At 39.5% G+C, this 15,061-nt stretch overlaps 1 protein-coding gene across 1 annotated transcript; it reads right to left on the bottom strand.

The window, feature by feature from the left end:
• Nucleotides 1-1,571: 1,571 nt before the first annotated feature.
• LOC130931161 (cocaine- and amphetamine-regulated transcript protein-like) lies at nucleotides 1,572-3,496 on the bottom strand. Its single transcript, XM_057859713.1, has 3 exons — nucleotides 3,255-3,496; nucleotides 3,096-3,176; nucleotides 1,572-1,679 (listed from the first exon to the last, which is right to left on the bottom strand). Exons 1-3 carry the CDS (start codon nucleotides 3,399-3,401, stop codon nucleotides 1,572-1,574), a joined length of 336 nt encoding a protein of 111 aa, XP_057715696.1. The 5' UTR covers nucleotides 3,402-3,496.
• Nucleotides 3,497-15,061: the final 11,565 nt, after the last annotated feature.

The raw sequence follows: 15,061 nt of genomic DNA, 5'->3' as shown, positions 1-15,061 counted from the left end.
AAAAATAAATAAATAAATGAAAATATTTTTTCCCCCTTTTTTTTGCACAACGCCCCCAGCCACCCCTGTGTCCTAGCAGACAATGGTTTGACCCCGCTATGGCGCACTGAAGGCTACACTACATACGTGTCCTGAAGCGGGAAATTAAAATCTATCATTGTTATAAACTCTAAACATGGCGAGTTGTCATGTGTGTGTGTGCAGAAAAGAAAAGAAAAAAGAAAAAGAGATGAAGATGAAGATCATAGAGGTGAACGAGAAAAAATGATAACGTTTTTAAAAGGCGGTCAACAAGCCAGAGAATTAGGGCTAGAGTTGGCTGTGGACGGTGATGTCGGTAAGTGAACAACAGCCGCTAACACTGAACGTCTACATTCGTGATGACCACCGTGACCAAAGCCCGATTCAAGTCTGTCACTGGCCGCTTGTATCCTATTGAGCTGCGGTATGACAAGACATGCTCACGTTGAGCCAAGGAGAGACAATGTGATGGGAGATCAGGGATATATGTAAGTCTTTGGGGAGCAGGTGCGCGAGGGGATGAACAGACTCGGTTCCGGTGGCTGGATTTATCTTGGGTTTACAACCCACTGTGTATTATAGCAAACGCTAATACGTGTGTTTAGTTTTACTGTTTTGTTGCTTAGCAGGCAGGCAGCGCACTTTCAGTTGTACTGTATTGTAGTCTACATGGGGCAATAGATGGAAATTGTTTGTTTATATTGTGTCACATCACATTACGGTCTATTAAATTTAACTATTCATCTCAAATTAAATAACCTGAAAATTTACACTGTCACTGCTTGCAAAGCGTTAAAAGTACTGCGTATGTTGTCGTGACAAGCCGGTGGCACGGGTGGAGTGCAGTGCGGTGGGGGGGGTGCCCTAGAATGGTCATAAATCATCCAAAATAACTGAAGGCAGATTTGAGAGACCAAAAATTGTATGGAATCAGTAAAAAAAACAAAACAAAAACAAAACTCATGCAACCAAAAATGAAAGGGGGAAAAAAGGCCAGTATATAAAAAATGGTCAATTGACATCCTATACATTTAAACTGGGAGGGCTGGCAGCGAACGATTGATTGGTCTCAGCCTGGGGCGTCGATCGCGCTCAATGGTACTGAATGAGTGAAAAACAATGTTTTGCGAATTATCACCATTCAAATGAATGAGAAAGGCTCTAAAAACTTTTGACCAAGGGTGTGGATGTGTCTTTTTCTGATGAAAATGTGTTTTCTGTTATCAACTAACTCGGGGCTGATAAAATAACGCAAATAATTGGTTATCACAAATATTATGACGTAAGATCACTCGCATACTTCAAATCCAAGGACACACATAGCATTTTTTTCTCATTTATAACAAGGATTTAAGACAAACCACTTATTCAGTATTAGATATTGTCAAGCTACCCCTGAGCAAAACAGGAACAGAGAATTTCAACACCACATATGATCAAGTTGTACAAAAACAACACATTCCCACAGCATGATTTCAACAGTCCACTTTTTCAGATCATGACAAATGTTATAATATGTACACCAATGCAATGATTTGCTTTTTTTCCTTTCACAAGCACTTCAGGACGTAAAAGTTACAGGAAGTCCCCCGTGGACAGCCGCATAGAGTGCCGATACGTGCACCTTTACGTAGAGCACAAGGTTCTCCGGCGTCACACTGGATGGAAAAAAAGATTTTAGGAATTATTTAAAAATTAAAATGAAAAGATATAGGCCTGCTGTACATATTCTGTTGTGGTAGTTCGTAAAAGAGGGAAATTGATATTGAAAACACCTATTGACGGCAATAGACGTCCAATTCATTTAAGTTAAAATGGGTTGGACGTCTACCGCCATCAATGGCAGGCAAAGATTTAAGCTTTATGAAGTCAAGAGATTCATGAAGCAAAACACAACAAAATAAAACAAAAATAAATTAAAATTCCCATCGCAAAATACACACTAGCCAAACTTTTTTGAAATTTTGTCTTTTTCTTCTTTTTTCCAATTTGTTTTAATTTATTTTTTAGAATATTTTAAATTTATTTTATTTTAATTTAAGCTATTTATATTTTCATTACTTATTGCTTTATTTAACTTGCATTTTTCTTCCTTTAAAAAAATTGTATTTAAATAATACATTTTTTCCCACCAAAACTGATCCTTTAATTAATTCATCTATTTTATATAAAATTGTTTATATAGATATTTGAATGCCCATTGCCAGATATGTGCGGGAAACACTAATGCTACAATTGGATGTCAAATGAGGGCCGCAAAATATTGTCCCATAGAACGCATTTGGCCCCTGGGCCTCAGGTTTGAGACCTCTGTCCTGTATGTAATGTAATATATGTGATAAAAAAAATCAAGAGAAAAATCATTGTATTAAGAATATGTCATGTTTAACATGACAACATGTTCCATAAATCTGCATTTTAATGCAGTACCAAATGCCGTCCACTGTATAGAATTTTTCAATTTGTCAATTTTAAAATCTAAATAGGATGGAAAAATAAAAAGTCAAAAATAAAAAAATATGAAGTAATGAATTAACTTCCAAACCCCAGCTATGGAAGCTAGCTCCAACTAACTAGACGTGTTCTGGGCATGTCCCACCGGCCGTAGGCCCCAGGGACGATCCAGGACATGCTGGAGAGACTATGTCTCTCAGCTGGCTTGGGAACACTTTGGGATCCCGCCGGAGGAGCTGGTTGAAGTAGCTGGTGGGATGTAAGTCTGGGCTTCCTTGCTAAAGCTGCTGCCACCGCGACCTGACCCCGGATTAAGCAGTACATAATGGATGGATTGATAATGAATTAACTCATTGCATGATTTGGAATACAATAGAATTTTTTAAAAAAATATTAGAGCTGTTGAATTACAGGAAAAAAAGATCAAGAAATGTAAACAAAAAACTTAAAACCTTTTTTGTGCAGTAAAATATATTTTTTCACTGATTTGGCAAATAAATTAGTTCAAACATTTCTTAAAGCAGTTCAAGTAAAAATAATAAATCAATTAATTGAAATTAATGACCAATCGCATTCATTGTTTCCCTGAAAAGTTTAATAAAATGTCAAACTGGACTTACTGAGGGCAGCCAGCCGAGCTTTTTCTCAGATGGCGTCTCCTTGTTCCTCAGCTTCTCCAGAACTTCTTGTAAAGCATCAATCTGTGTTAAAGCCAACAAAACATACATAATTAGTAATAAGGTGTCACTTCACACACTCACTTCCAAATGTGGCCCCACCAGGTCTTTCTCTTGCTGACTTTTCAAGGTGAAATCCAGCGAGCGCGTCTCCACGGAGGCGTCCTCGCTAGTGGACGCGTACAGGACGGAGGCACTGGAGAGGAGGACCGCCAGGTGGAGGTAAAGGAAGGCTCGCGTGATCGCCATGGTGTCAACGTCAACTGAGGAAATTGAATTTGGAAGTGTATTTTTATAGGGTCTCTGACGTCAGCAAGCCTCTGAAATATTCAGTCAGGTGATGACCCTCATCAGCCCATCACCAATGACTTTCCCAAGGGAAGTTGGAAGGTCAACAGTGGCCGATAGACCTCAGTGTCCGAGTGGCTTTTTCACGTGTGTTCTTATATTTCACTTTATCCTCAGTAAAAATTATTTCTGTTGAAAAAGTGTTAAGGTGTTAGTTGGAATCATTCCACGATTCCACTCATAACTCATACACGTCATTTCTTGACTATGCGATAAAATATTGATATTTTAGTCAACGTTACAAAAGCAAAAAGTATGGAATCACCAGTCTCGGACGAGCACTCACTCAGACATTTTATCATGTAGAACAAACTCAGATTAAAAGCTTGAAAAAAAAAATTAATTAGTTCAAAAGTGCACCTTGTCCAATTCTGATTCTTGACTCTTAACAAGGTGATGATGCTGGAACCTTGGTGTGGTGCTGTTCCAGTGAGATTTACAAAGATGACTGCCTGAAGAAAACATCAAAATTCCCTCAGTCCTTGTTGATATACGGGTGCATGTCAGACAAAGGCAATGGGGAGATGGCTGAGGTTAAATCATCAATAAATGCACAAGTTTACATTGAAACTTTAGACAGCTTTCTTATCCCTTCAATTGAAAATATGTTTGTCATTTCCCAAGATGACAATGCATCATGCCACAGAGCTAAAACTGTTAGAGCATTCCTTGGAGAAAGACTCATCCAGTCAATGTCATGGCCCGCAAATAGCCCAGATCTCAACCCTATTGAAAACCTGTGGTGGAAATAGAAAAAAATGGTCCACAGCAAGACTCCGACCTGCAAGGATGATCTGGCAGATGCAATCAAAGAGAGTTGGCACCAAATTGAGGAAGAATAAATGGTAAATGGTGTTAAAGAATACTCATCAAGTCCATGCCTCAGAGACCGCAAGCTGTCATAAAAGCCAGAGGTGGTGCTACTAAATACTAGAGATGTGTTTTGATTTGATTTCTTTGTTTGTTTCTCATGATTCCATATTTTTTTCTTCAGAATGGAGTGATTCCATATATATTTCCCTGCACTTGCTCTATAAAAGTAACATTTACTGACCACCACAATGTTTTTTATTCATTTCTTTTAATGTTTCTGAATATTAAAGAATTGCACTTTTGAACTAATTCATTATTTTTTAAGCTTTTTATATGAGTTTGTTCTACATCAGCGGTCTCAAACCGACTCCACAAAGGGCCGCAGTGGGTCCTGGTTTTTGTTCCAACAGATCCAGCACAAACAGTTCAACCAATGAGGTTTCTACTAACATAAGCAGCACCTGATTGCAATCAACTGATTACACTTGTAAGAAACCAGATTGGTGAAAAGGTATTTGTCTCGTTTGGTTGGAATGAAATCCAGTACCCCCTGCGGCCCTTTGAGGACCGGTTTGAGACCACTGTTCTACATGATAAAATGTCTGACTCTGAGTGAGTGCTCGTCCGAGACTGGTGATTCCATACTTTTTGGTTGTATAATATTTGCTTATATGACAAAGTCTGCCACAATTCGTTTCAAGATTCTTACATTGATTTAATACGATACTACATTTAGTAAAATCAGTTCAATTTCATCTAAACCAAAAAATATGCAAAGAAATTTGAACGTTTTAAAAAATTTGTTGCTGAAACGTTTCAGATATTTGAACAAAAATCATTACTTGGAACAAAAAAAGATATCAGAAGATGACCATGTGAAACGATGTTTGTCTTTTGATCTAGTTACGATTAAAGTCGTAACATTAAGGGAAACAAAATCCTAATATTATGAGAAAAAAGTCATACTATTACGAAATTAAAGTCTTAATATTCCAAGGCACGGAGGTAGTTAGAAAGTTCCTCGGTCGCAAGGCCCCGGGGTGGATGAGATCTGTCCGGAGTACCTATAGGCTCTGGATGTTGTGGGGCTGTCGTGGCTGACATGTCTCTACAACATCGCGTGGACAGTGCCTCTGGATTGGCAGACCGGTTTGGTGGTCCCGCTTTTTAAGAAGGGGGACCGGAGGGTGTATCCAACTATAGAGGGATCACACTCCACAGCCTCCATGGTAAAGTACTGTATATTCAGGAGTGCTGGAGAGGAGGGTCCGCCGGGATGTCAAATCTTGGATTCAGGAGGAGAAGTGTGTTTTTCGTCCCGGCCGTGGAACAGTGGACCATCAATGCAGTTCGCCCAACTGGTCTTCATGTGTTTTGTGAACTTGGAGAAGGCATTCGACCATGTCCCTCGGGGAGTCCTGTGGGGCGTGCTTCGGGAGTATGGGGTACCGTGCTCCCTGGTATGTCAGAGTTTTGTCCGCATTGCCGGCAGTAAGTCGAATTCGTCTCAGTGAGGGTTGGACTCTGCCAATGTTGCCCTTTGTCACTGACTTTATGGACAGAATTTCTAGGTGCAGCCGAGGCGTTGAGGGGGTCCGGTTCGGTGGCCTCAGCATTGCACCTCTGCTTTTTGCAGATGATGTGGTGCTATTGGCTTCATCAAGCGTGATCGCCAACTCTCACTGGAGCGGTTCGCAGCTGAGTGAAGCAGTTGGGATGAAGATCAGCACCTCCAAATACGAGACCATGGCCCTCAGTTGGAAAAGAGTGGTGTCCCCTCTCTGGGTCAGGGATGAGATCCTGCTCCAACTGGAGGAGTTTAAGGATCTCGGGGTCTTGTTCATGAGTGAGGGCAGGAGGGAGTTGGTAATTGACAGGCGGATTGGTGCAGCGTCTGCAGTAATGCGACCTTGTGTACTGGTCCGTTGTGGTGAAAAAGGAACTGAGCCAAAAGGCGAAGCCCTGATTTAAAAGTTGATTAACGTTCCTACCCTCACCTATGGTCATGAGTTATGGGTCATGACCGAAATAACAAGCTCCCGGATACAAGTAGGTGAAAAGAGTTTCCTCCGCAGGGTGTACTCTTAGAGATAGGGTGAGAAGCTCGGTCATCCGGGAGGGACTCAGGGATGAGTCGCTTCTCCTCCGTGTTGAGAGGAGCCAGCTGAGGTGGCTTGGGCACCTGGTTCGGATGCCTCCTGGACGCCTCCCTGGAGAGGTGTTCCGGGCATGTCCCACCGGTGGGAGGCCCCGGGGATGACCCGGGACACGCTGGAGAGACTATGGGCACTTTCACGATAGCACTGTTTTGTCCGTTTAAATTTACCAGAGGTCTTTTTCTTTGATAGTCCGCCTCGTTTTGTAATTGTGAATGCGCCTTCGAACTATAGTTTGGACCAGACAAACGAACTCTGGCCCGCTCAAAAATTTTGGATCTTGATCCGCTTTAAGTGCACCCTGCTTTTGTTGCGCTTATGCTCCATTACGTGCAGCTGCTGTGATGCTCCACGCTCCTTCTCCTCCCAAATGGGAGGTATTTCCCCTTCTAAATTTGTCCAATTAACGAGTGCACCTTTCGTCCATGTGATGCTACTCGGAAATCAATTAGTCATTTGTATTGTGGCAAGGTAGCTTTCCAACCGGACCCTGGTCCTCTTGGTCTAATATGAAAGTGCCCTACGTCTCTCGGCTGGCTTGGGAATGCCTTGACATCCTGCCGGAGGAGCTGCTTGAAGTGTCTGGGGAGAGGGAAGTCTGGGCTTCCCTGCTAAAGCTGCTGTCCCCATGACTCGACCCCAGATTAAGCAGCAGACAATGGATGGATGGATAATACAAGAAAAAAAGTGTAATATTACAAGATTAAATCTATCACATAATCTATAGTATATAATTTAAATAAGAATTTATACTAATACAGTACTTTGTTGTAGCTCTGGATTTATTTGTTCATTATAATGGGGAAGGTTCAGCGCTACGTTAAATACGCAGACACTAACTAGGCTAAATCAGCTGTACTGCAGCAATGCATATTACATAATGTAAAGATACGTAATAATAATGAATTTAATCTTGTAAATTACGATTTTTTTTCTCGTAATATTACGACTTTGAACTCATAATTTTACAATTTTAATCTTGAAATATTACACAGTATGACTATTCTGGTAATATGACTTTTCCTCATAATATTACAAAATATTCTTATATTGAAACGTATGACTTTAATCTCAGAAATATTATGACTTCATTCCCATTGTCCTATTTTTTTCTTTCTTTGTTTGTTTGGTATAATCAAAACTATTAAGCAGGAAGCAGGTTAACCTATATTGACACCATTCTATAATCACCATCCAATTTCCCATGTTTGGATAACCTTAAACACATACCTTATGACATCAGAGACCTCCATTAACTTTTTGGCTGCCATTGACAGTGATAGACAAGCCAGAGGTAAATTGACTATGCAGCAACTTTGACATACTGTATTGCCAATTACAAGACTGAAACTAAGGAAACTTATCAACAACCTTCTTACTGTTCTAGCAGGTTTAACTCTTTCAGGGACATTGGTCACTAAAGTGGACAGCTATTCAAAGTTGCTTTTTCCTTTATTAATGTAATAAAAACATTTAAGACTTTAAATGAAAATAATCCAAAATACACTCTAAAAACTGGGAAGACTGGCTGTGAATGCTCATCTCTCACTGCCATTGACGGTGCTAGACGTCCAATTCATTTTGACTGGGAGCGGAGAAAAGCCAAGGAGTTAAATGAGTGCCCTATAAGAAATATAACATAATTTGTGCAGTAGAGGGTTCATGTTAGTTCATAGATTAACTCAGTGGCTGCCATTGATGGCAAAATACAGCCATTTGAACTGGACTGACAGTGACTAATCTAAATGGTTAAATGCAAATATGTGTATCTGGTATCTACTCATAATATAAATAGAACTGAACTGCACACATTGAAAGAATTTAAACCAATTAACATTGAGTTTTTTTCCTCACATGCCATCAGAGGGAGCCCTTGACTTGTCCAGAGGGAGGAACATTAGTTCATTGGGCCCTCCCAGTCTAAATGGATTAGACGTCTAGCGTTGTCAATGGCAGTTAAGGAGTTAACAAGGAAGTGACTTGGAAATGCCCCAAAAATAACAGGAAGTGCCCGATTATTTACAGAAAGTGACCCATTGGAGAGCAAAGCATTCTGGTTTGAGATGATTTCATGTACTGAAAGTACCAATGTTCTTTATAGGCACATACTTTAGTCAAATTCAACAAAATAATTACCCAAAAAATGACAGAACATTAAAATGCGTGAGATGCACAATAACTTTTTTGGTTTTTGTTTCAAATTCTGATGTGTTTCAAATTGTTTCATCTTGAAAAGTGGATTTGCTTCTCCTCTTGACACAAATGGCAATATAAATACTTTGCCCAAAAATGCACTTCAGAATCAGCTCTTGAAAACATTGTCAAAGTTTATACTTCGACTGTGATTTCTATTGACAAACATGTATTTTGACCAGTGTTGTTAATCTTGCTTTAAAAAAAGTAATGAATTGCAGTTGCAAATTTAATTGAACTATCTTTTTCATTCCTACGAGAAAAAAAAAAAAAAAGTGTGTACCGTCACTCCCGCTCTGGTCTCTCCGTCTCTCTTAGACACCTCTTGTTATTCAACCAAATTGTAGTAACGCACGCCCTCACATCCTCAGTTAAGGTAACATTGTTGCAAAGATAGGAAAAGTAATTAATTAGATTAGCAATGTTCCATCTAATTTTTCATGTGTCTGAGCAGACACACTAGCTCTCTGAGCACACTGTGGACCATGGTGAGCAACATCGGATGTGTCCTCGGCGGCCACATACCAGTATCCGACTGTCCAAAACCTCGGATCATAGCAGGTTTTATGGCTTATTTAAAAGAATGAAATTACAGCACCAATTTTCATTATTTTACTTTAAATATAATTGATTTGGCCCACTTAAAATGAAAAAGACCAAAATCTTGTTGCTCATGAGATGTGTACTATGACTTATGTGAGAGTCCTGCTTTAACCATAGTATGAGTCCTGCTTTGGCTTGGGTAAGGTCCATTTGTTGCATGGGTGAGTTAATAAATAAAACAAAATGAACAACCACATTGGGAGTACAGTATATCAAACTCCCACATTAAAATTGTTCAGACAATAGGGACATCCAAGATTCCTATTCTCTGTGTCTGAGCAGCTACACTGCAAAAACATACCTCCTTAAAACTAGTTAAATTCCCTTGTTTTCAGTGTAAATGTACTAAAAATAAGTTAAATTATTTGCCAGTGCTTAAAGTAAAATTTCCCAGATTTCTTGTTGTAAATTAGCTAGCTGAACCCTAGTGAGGATAAGCGGCTCGGAAAATGAATGAATAAAAATAAGCTTAAAATACTTATTTCAAGCAATACATTAACTATTATAATAAATTATAATAAATTAGTTAATCTTTAAAAAGCTTTGAAATGTCAAAAATATTCTTTGTTCAAGAATACTGTAGATATTGTGCAATTCATTATTTGTAAGCAAATTTTTCTTGATTTTGGTGAAAAATCAAAAAGTATGGGCTTAATAAGAACTAATAGTAATATTTACTTAAAGTCAGTGGAATAATCTGATGCATTAATATGTTAACTAGTCGTTCACACTCAAAATGAGGGAGAAAATTATTTGACCAGATTTAGGAAAAAATCTGATTAAGACGTTATAAATTTACAGTGTATACAGGACAGGTTAAAAAAACAGAAAAAAAATCGCACTCAGTTTCACTGCTTCTTCTTCTGTTTGACATACTACGAAAGCCATTCCTTTTTAAAAGAAATGCATTTCTTTTTTACATTGGCTTGATGAGCGTAGTATCGCTGCCCGTTCCTTTCGCCATGATAAGGGGTTAGCATTTGCGTCTCTTAACTCCGCTGCACTGTTGTTAGCTAGCTAACTTGCATGGTGCGTATGGGCAGGGCACATATTGACGCTACAATACTGTATGTTTCTGTTGAATTTTATTTTGTGCACTGCATAGATTTTCTTGTGCGCCGAGTATGTGCAAGCAGTGCGCGATTGCGCACGCAGGCACCTTAGAGCAGGGGAGTCCAAACTTTTTGCAAAGGGGGCCAGATTTGGTGTGGTAAAAATGTGGGGGGCCGATCCATTACGTACAACAATATATTTAAGCAGATTTTAGCAAGCCATTTTGTGTGTCACATTTGCTTTTTAATTAATTATTATTAATTTTTAAAAAATGAATAATTTCAACAGTCTCACAACTAGCCTTTGTGGCGTTCCCTTTCGACTCTCGGGCTCTTGCGAAATATTACTGCTGTGAAATTAAACTAGCTTCAAGTTCTCGCTGCGTATCTTCCCTGTAATCTTGTCGTACAGTACATGTCTTGTTTGGTAATATCCTCACATGGAACTCTTTAAAAACAGCGACTGTCTCTGCAAATGAGGCAGACACAGTTGTTGCGTATTTTAGTGAAGAAATAGTCCAATTTCCACCTATCCTTGAAGCGTCGGCCGTCTCAGTCAACATTCTTTTTTTTTTTGTTGATTGTCACCATTTTAGAAAATTGGAAAGGTCACACGGGGCAATGTTGCTTAGAGTGCTGCTGCCTTTTAGTGGGTAAATTTAGTGTCAGGCATGAAAATGGGTCAGGGGTTAAAAAGGTGAGAAGGGTGTGGAAGAAATATGTTCCGGTACACTGTACAACCCAACAAAATATTGAGCTCTGTCGACCCACACTCTGTTTCAGCAGGGCCGTGCAGAGACCGACCGGTGGAGGGGCGGGTGCTCGTAGATCAAAAGGGGCACATGAACAAGTACTTAATACACCTTAAAACAACATAACTTCAATTTTAATCAGCTTTAGATAATAATTGGCTGCAACTGTGACATACTTTAATTGGGAGGGGCAACAGTGAATAGAACTCAACACTGTCATCAACACTTTCTGGCTGTGACTCAGTCAGTCTACCTCTTTTCTTCCTTCAACCTCTGCATCAAAACTTCCTTCCTCAACTTGTTCATTTGAGAACAAACCACAACAGATGGTCACTGAGCCACCAACAGCAGTTTTCCCAAAACTATTATTTCATTATTATCCATACTTAACAACTCTAGCACCTAAAAATTAATAAAGCAATGACATAAAATCTTTTAGAAAAATAACATTGTAATTGTGTTTACAATTGTATTTTATACCCGACTATCCTTGCAAACTTATTCTTACCAAGTCTGCCATTCACGCAGCTGATGAGGTATCCACTGCCTTTAGCAGCTTCATCCAACTTTTTTATCCCTCAATCTCCTTTCCTTACAAGGCATATCTATATAGTGAAATATAAATCTTAAAAAAAATCTGACTCCCTGGTGGCTTTTATTTTTAAAGCTTTCTTAATTTCTTTCTCTCTCAATAACTATGGAGGTGGATTTGTGTCTTTATTATTCAATCAAAAAAAAAAGTTGCTTCAATCAAAATATATATTTTTAATCCCAAAAAAGTCACTTTAAAAAAAAAAAAAGTTTTTGATTGCAAAAATAAATTTGAGACAAAAAAAGCATTTGAAAACTATTTTTCTTGATTGAAACATCTTTTTCCATTAAAGTAATGTTGTTTTGCGTTTGGGTCACATTTTGGCTAGGACATTTGTGTCTATTATTATTCAATCAAAAAAATAAGTTGCTTCAAAAAAAAAAAAAAAAAAAAAAAAAAAAAAAATCAGTCATAGAAAAAGTTTGCACATGTGTCAATCATCGTTTAACAAAGTGAGCAGCCTCAGAGGGTTTGAGTAGCCTCACTATGAAGCATTTAATAAGGCCAAGCATTTTCTTACTACTTTATTCTTGTTTAAAAAGAATTCGGTGGGGCAGTAACATGCTTATAACTTATCATAATTCTTACATTTTGAAGTGCTTAAAAAACATTTATAAATGATACTTTGGGGGGAAAAAAAGTGAAAAAACATGTCTTACATATGTATTTTTCTCCCAATGTAAAATCTGAATAAATACATTGAACACGCACGAAAAAAATGAGGGGGGCCGCTACTTCGCGGTTTTCACTTATTGCAGCGGGTTCTGGTCCCCATTATCCGCGAAAAACGAGGGACCACTGTATTTCTGAAAAGCTTTATGAAGCAAGAATCATTCCCACCACTCGTCGGGCCGGTGTTGTACCGACACCGGCCGTCAGCTCAAGTCCCAGCCGAAAATAACGCGTCTCAGGCGGACGACGGGAGCGATGCGAGGCGCACCCTCCATCCGAGAGCTTGCCGCTTAATTTGACTGAACAGTGGGTTCTTCGTTGATATTACCGCTAAATATATAAGCTTGACGCCAATTTAACGGGAGCTATTTTTTCACAGGAGATTTGGCTAGCTCTGGCAGTGTTCAACGCAAGCTGCAACAAATGGCAGTAACTTTATTATATCGCAAAATATGAAAACGATTGAAACCATTACTCACCAAATTCAATCTGCTGGCAAATACAGGCAAAGTGTGTATGCTGCGCTCTGGTCTGCCCCGGTGTGGATAAGGCCTGCTTTTTGTTTTCGCAGCTTTGCAATGCAACGAAAGGCTCTCCAAGCACTCCACGTACACGTAAAGAGTGTGCGCGATTGGAATAATGAAACGCAGTTTGGGCCGATGATTGGTTCTCGTCAGTGAAGCATCTAGAAGGATTTGCTGACTGTCCAAGTGTCACTTTTGAAAAGGACTGATTTCTGAATTGCTTAGTTTACGTACTTAGTTAATCACATGATGATAATAATAATAATAATTAATTAAATAAAATCTCCCGACCCCCCCCCCCCCCCCAAAAGAATTTCTCCTCGGATCTACGCAATTCACGTAGGTCACCCTTTTTAACTTCAAAACGGCGAATTTCGCCGAAAGGTGAGAGATTTTCATGCCTGTAGTGCGTAAGCTACTTCATATGCTTGTAGCAGTACTGCTGACCAATTTATTAAGTCTGTGTGCGGGCCAGACATTATTGATTTTATGACAGAGGCTGGGGGCCGGATGAAATTTGACCACGGGCCGCATTTGGACCCCGCGCTGGACTTTGAACATGTCTGCCTTGGAGGGAACATTGCTCACAACTGACAAAAATCACGCCGTTAGTAATGCCATTATACTCTAATGCCGTTATTAACAACACTGATTTTGACGTTTATATCACTTAGTGTTTATTGAAAAATTTGACAACTACATCTCCCATGATTCTTATCTGTGAAACGCTTAGATTTTTCTTTATATACATTCCATTGTAATACGAAAATATAGAGTTGTTGTCACGACTGGACTCGAGACAGGACTCATATGTAGTTTTCTTGTTTAACAAAAATGTATTTCACAATATGGCACAACAAAAAGTCACTCCACTGTGGACGGCAAATATCACAAACACAAAGTAGCAAACAACCTCAAAAATGCTTACAAAAGATTCTTCATCAGAATTTCTCCAATGGCTGTGGACAAACGTGGGCTTTGGTGACACGACGACAGAGACTGACTATACAGGTATATGCACACAGAAGGTAATGGGAAACAGTTTTGATCAATTGGTGATTAGGGAGGACACGAGGAAGGGCAAGTGCTCTGAAATGAGGAGGGTATAACTGTCAAAATTAAGCAGGAAATGACGCCATGACCCAACAAACCTCACCACGGTGTGACAGTTGTACAGGTGGCCCCCCCAAAAACAGTCCCCAATTCTTTTCTTATTGGACAAAAATGAGACTGAAGCTCTAACGACGCTATTTTTTTCAAAACATGAAATTAAAAAATGATAATCATCGGCCTTTTCTGCAGTCCAAAATAATAATAAAAATCAAGAAATGACGTCCAACCAAATTTAGGGCCTGGATTATCCAGGGGGGTCACCCTGCCTGTAGGCTATTCTCGCAGTCGGACATCCGGGCATTAATGATGTCACCAGCCACAACAAAGCATCGCCATATTGAAATGGGGGCAAAACATGAGTCACAAGCAGTTGCTCTCTCGTGCAATGTAGTACAAACGCGTTGAACTTTTGTCTTATTTGCTGTCTTTTTTTTCCGTCGGAATGACTAAAAGTTGCCGTGTTGCGGATAGTAACACAAGGAAGAGTTCGGACCCGCATTTGAAGTTCTTCATTTTTCCTCGTGAGAAGAAAAGGACAAGCAAATGGCTGAAAGCAATCAATCGAGGAACATTAAAAAAAGACGGTTCCGTGGACCATTTTCGCCAGTGAGAACCTAAATCCAGGCACATTTATGTTTGCGGCCGTCATTACATTACACTGGTGAGTAAACTTTAATGGATTTTTTTGCCCCAATTAGCTGCTAGGATTCAGTGGACTAGGCAGGGGTTATTATTACCTTAAGCGACAACCCGCAAAGCGTTATTTTTCTTTTGCCGTGAACTGCTCTGATTGGTCAATCGGTATATTATTGGCCTTGAGGGAATTTGTTATTTTGCCGTGACGTGACTCATGCACTGCGTTCTTGCCTGGTGACACCCCATTTAGTTGTACTACCACGGTTCGCGGCTAAATAACGCTTGGAGGTGAATTACCGGTTACGGCAGAAATAATCACTTCGTATTTAATACCAATTTTCTTAGTTCCACACGGTACATATTCCACGTAATTGATAAAGGTCAACTTACTGGGTGACTTTATGAGGTAGTTGTAGATGTTTCCAAACTCCACTGCAGGCCATTCCTTTGGATTG

The sequence above is a fragment of the Corythoichthys intestinalis genome, chromosome 15, assembly GCF_030265065.1.
Source record: "Corythoichthys intestinalis isolate RoL2023-P3 chromosome 15, ASM3026506v1, whole genome shotgun sequence".
NCBI classification, from domain to species: Eukaryota; Metazoa; Chordata; class Actinopteri; order Syngnathiformes; family Syngnathidae; genus Corythoichthys; species Corythoichthys intestinalis.
The sequence above is the reverse complement of the archived record's forward strand: the minus strand, read 5'-3'. Positions and strand labels throughout refer to the sequence as shown.

Excerpts from the sequence above, each read along its gene's own strand:
- LOC130931161 (XM_057859713.1), bottom strand. The coding sequence starts at position 3,401 with ATGGCGATCACGCGAGCCTTCCTTTACCTCCACCTGGCGGTCCTCCTC. Across the intron at positions 3,177-3,254 it reads GTCAGCAAGAGAAAGACCTG|ATTGATGCTTTACAAGAAGT; the intron begins GTGGGGCCACAT and ends GCTTTAACACAG. Across the intron at positions 1,680-3,095 it reads AGCTCGGCTGGCTGCCCTCA|TGTGACGCCGGAGAACCTTG; the intron begins GTAAGTCCAGTT and ends TTTTCCATCCAG.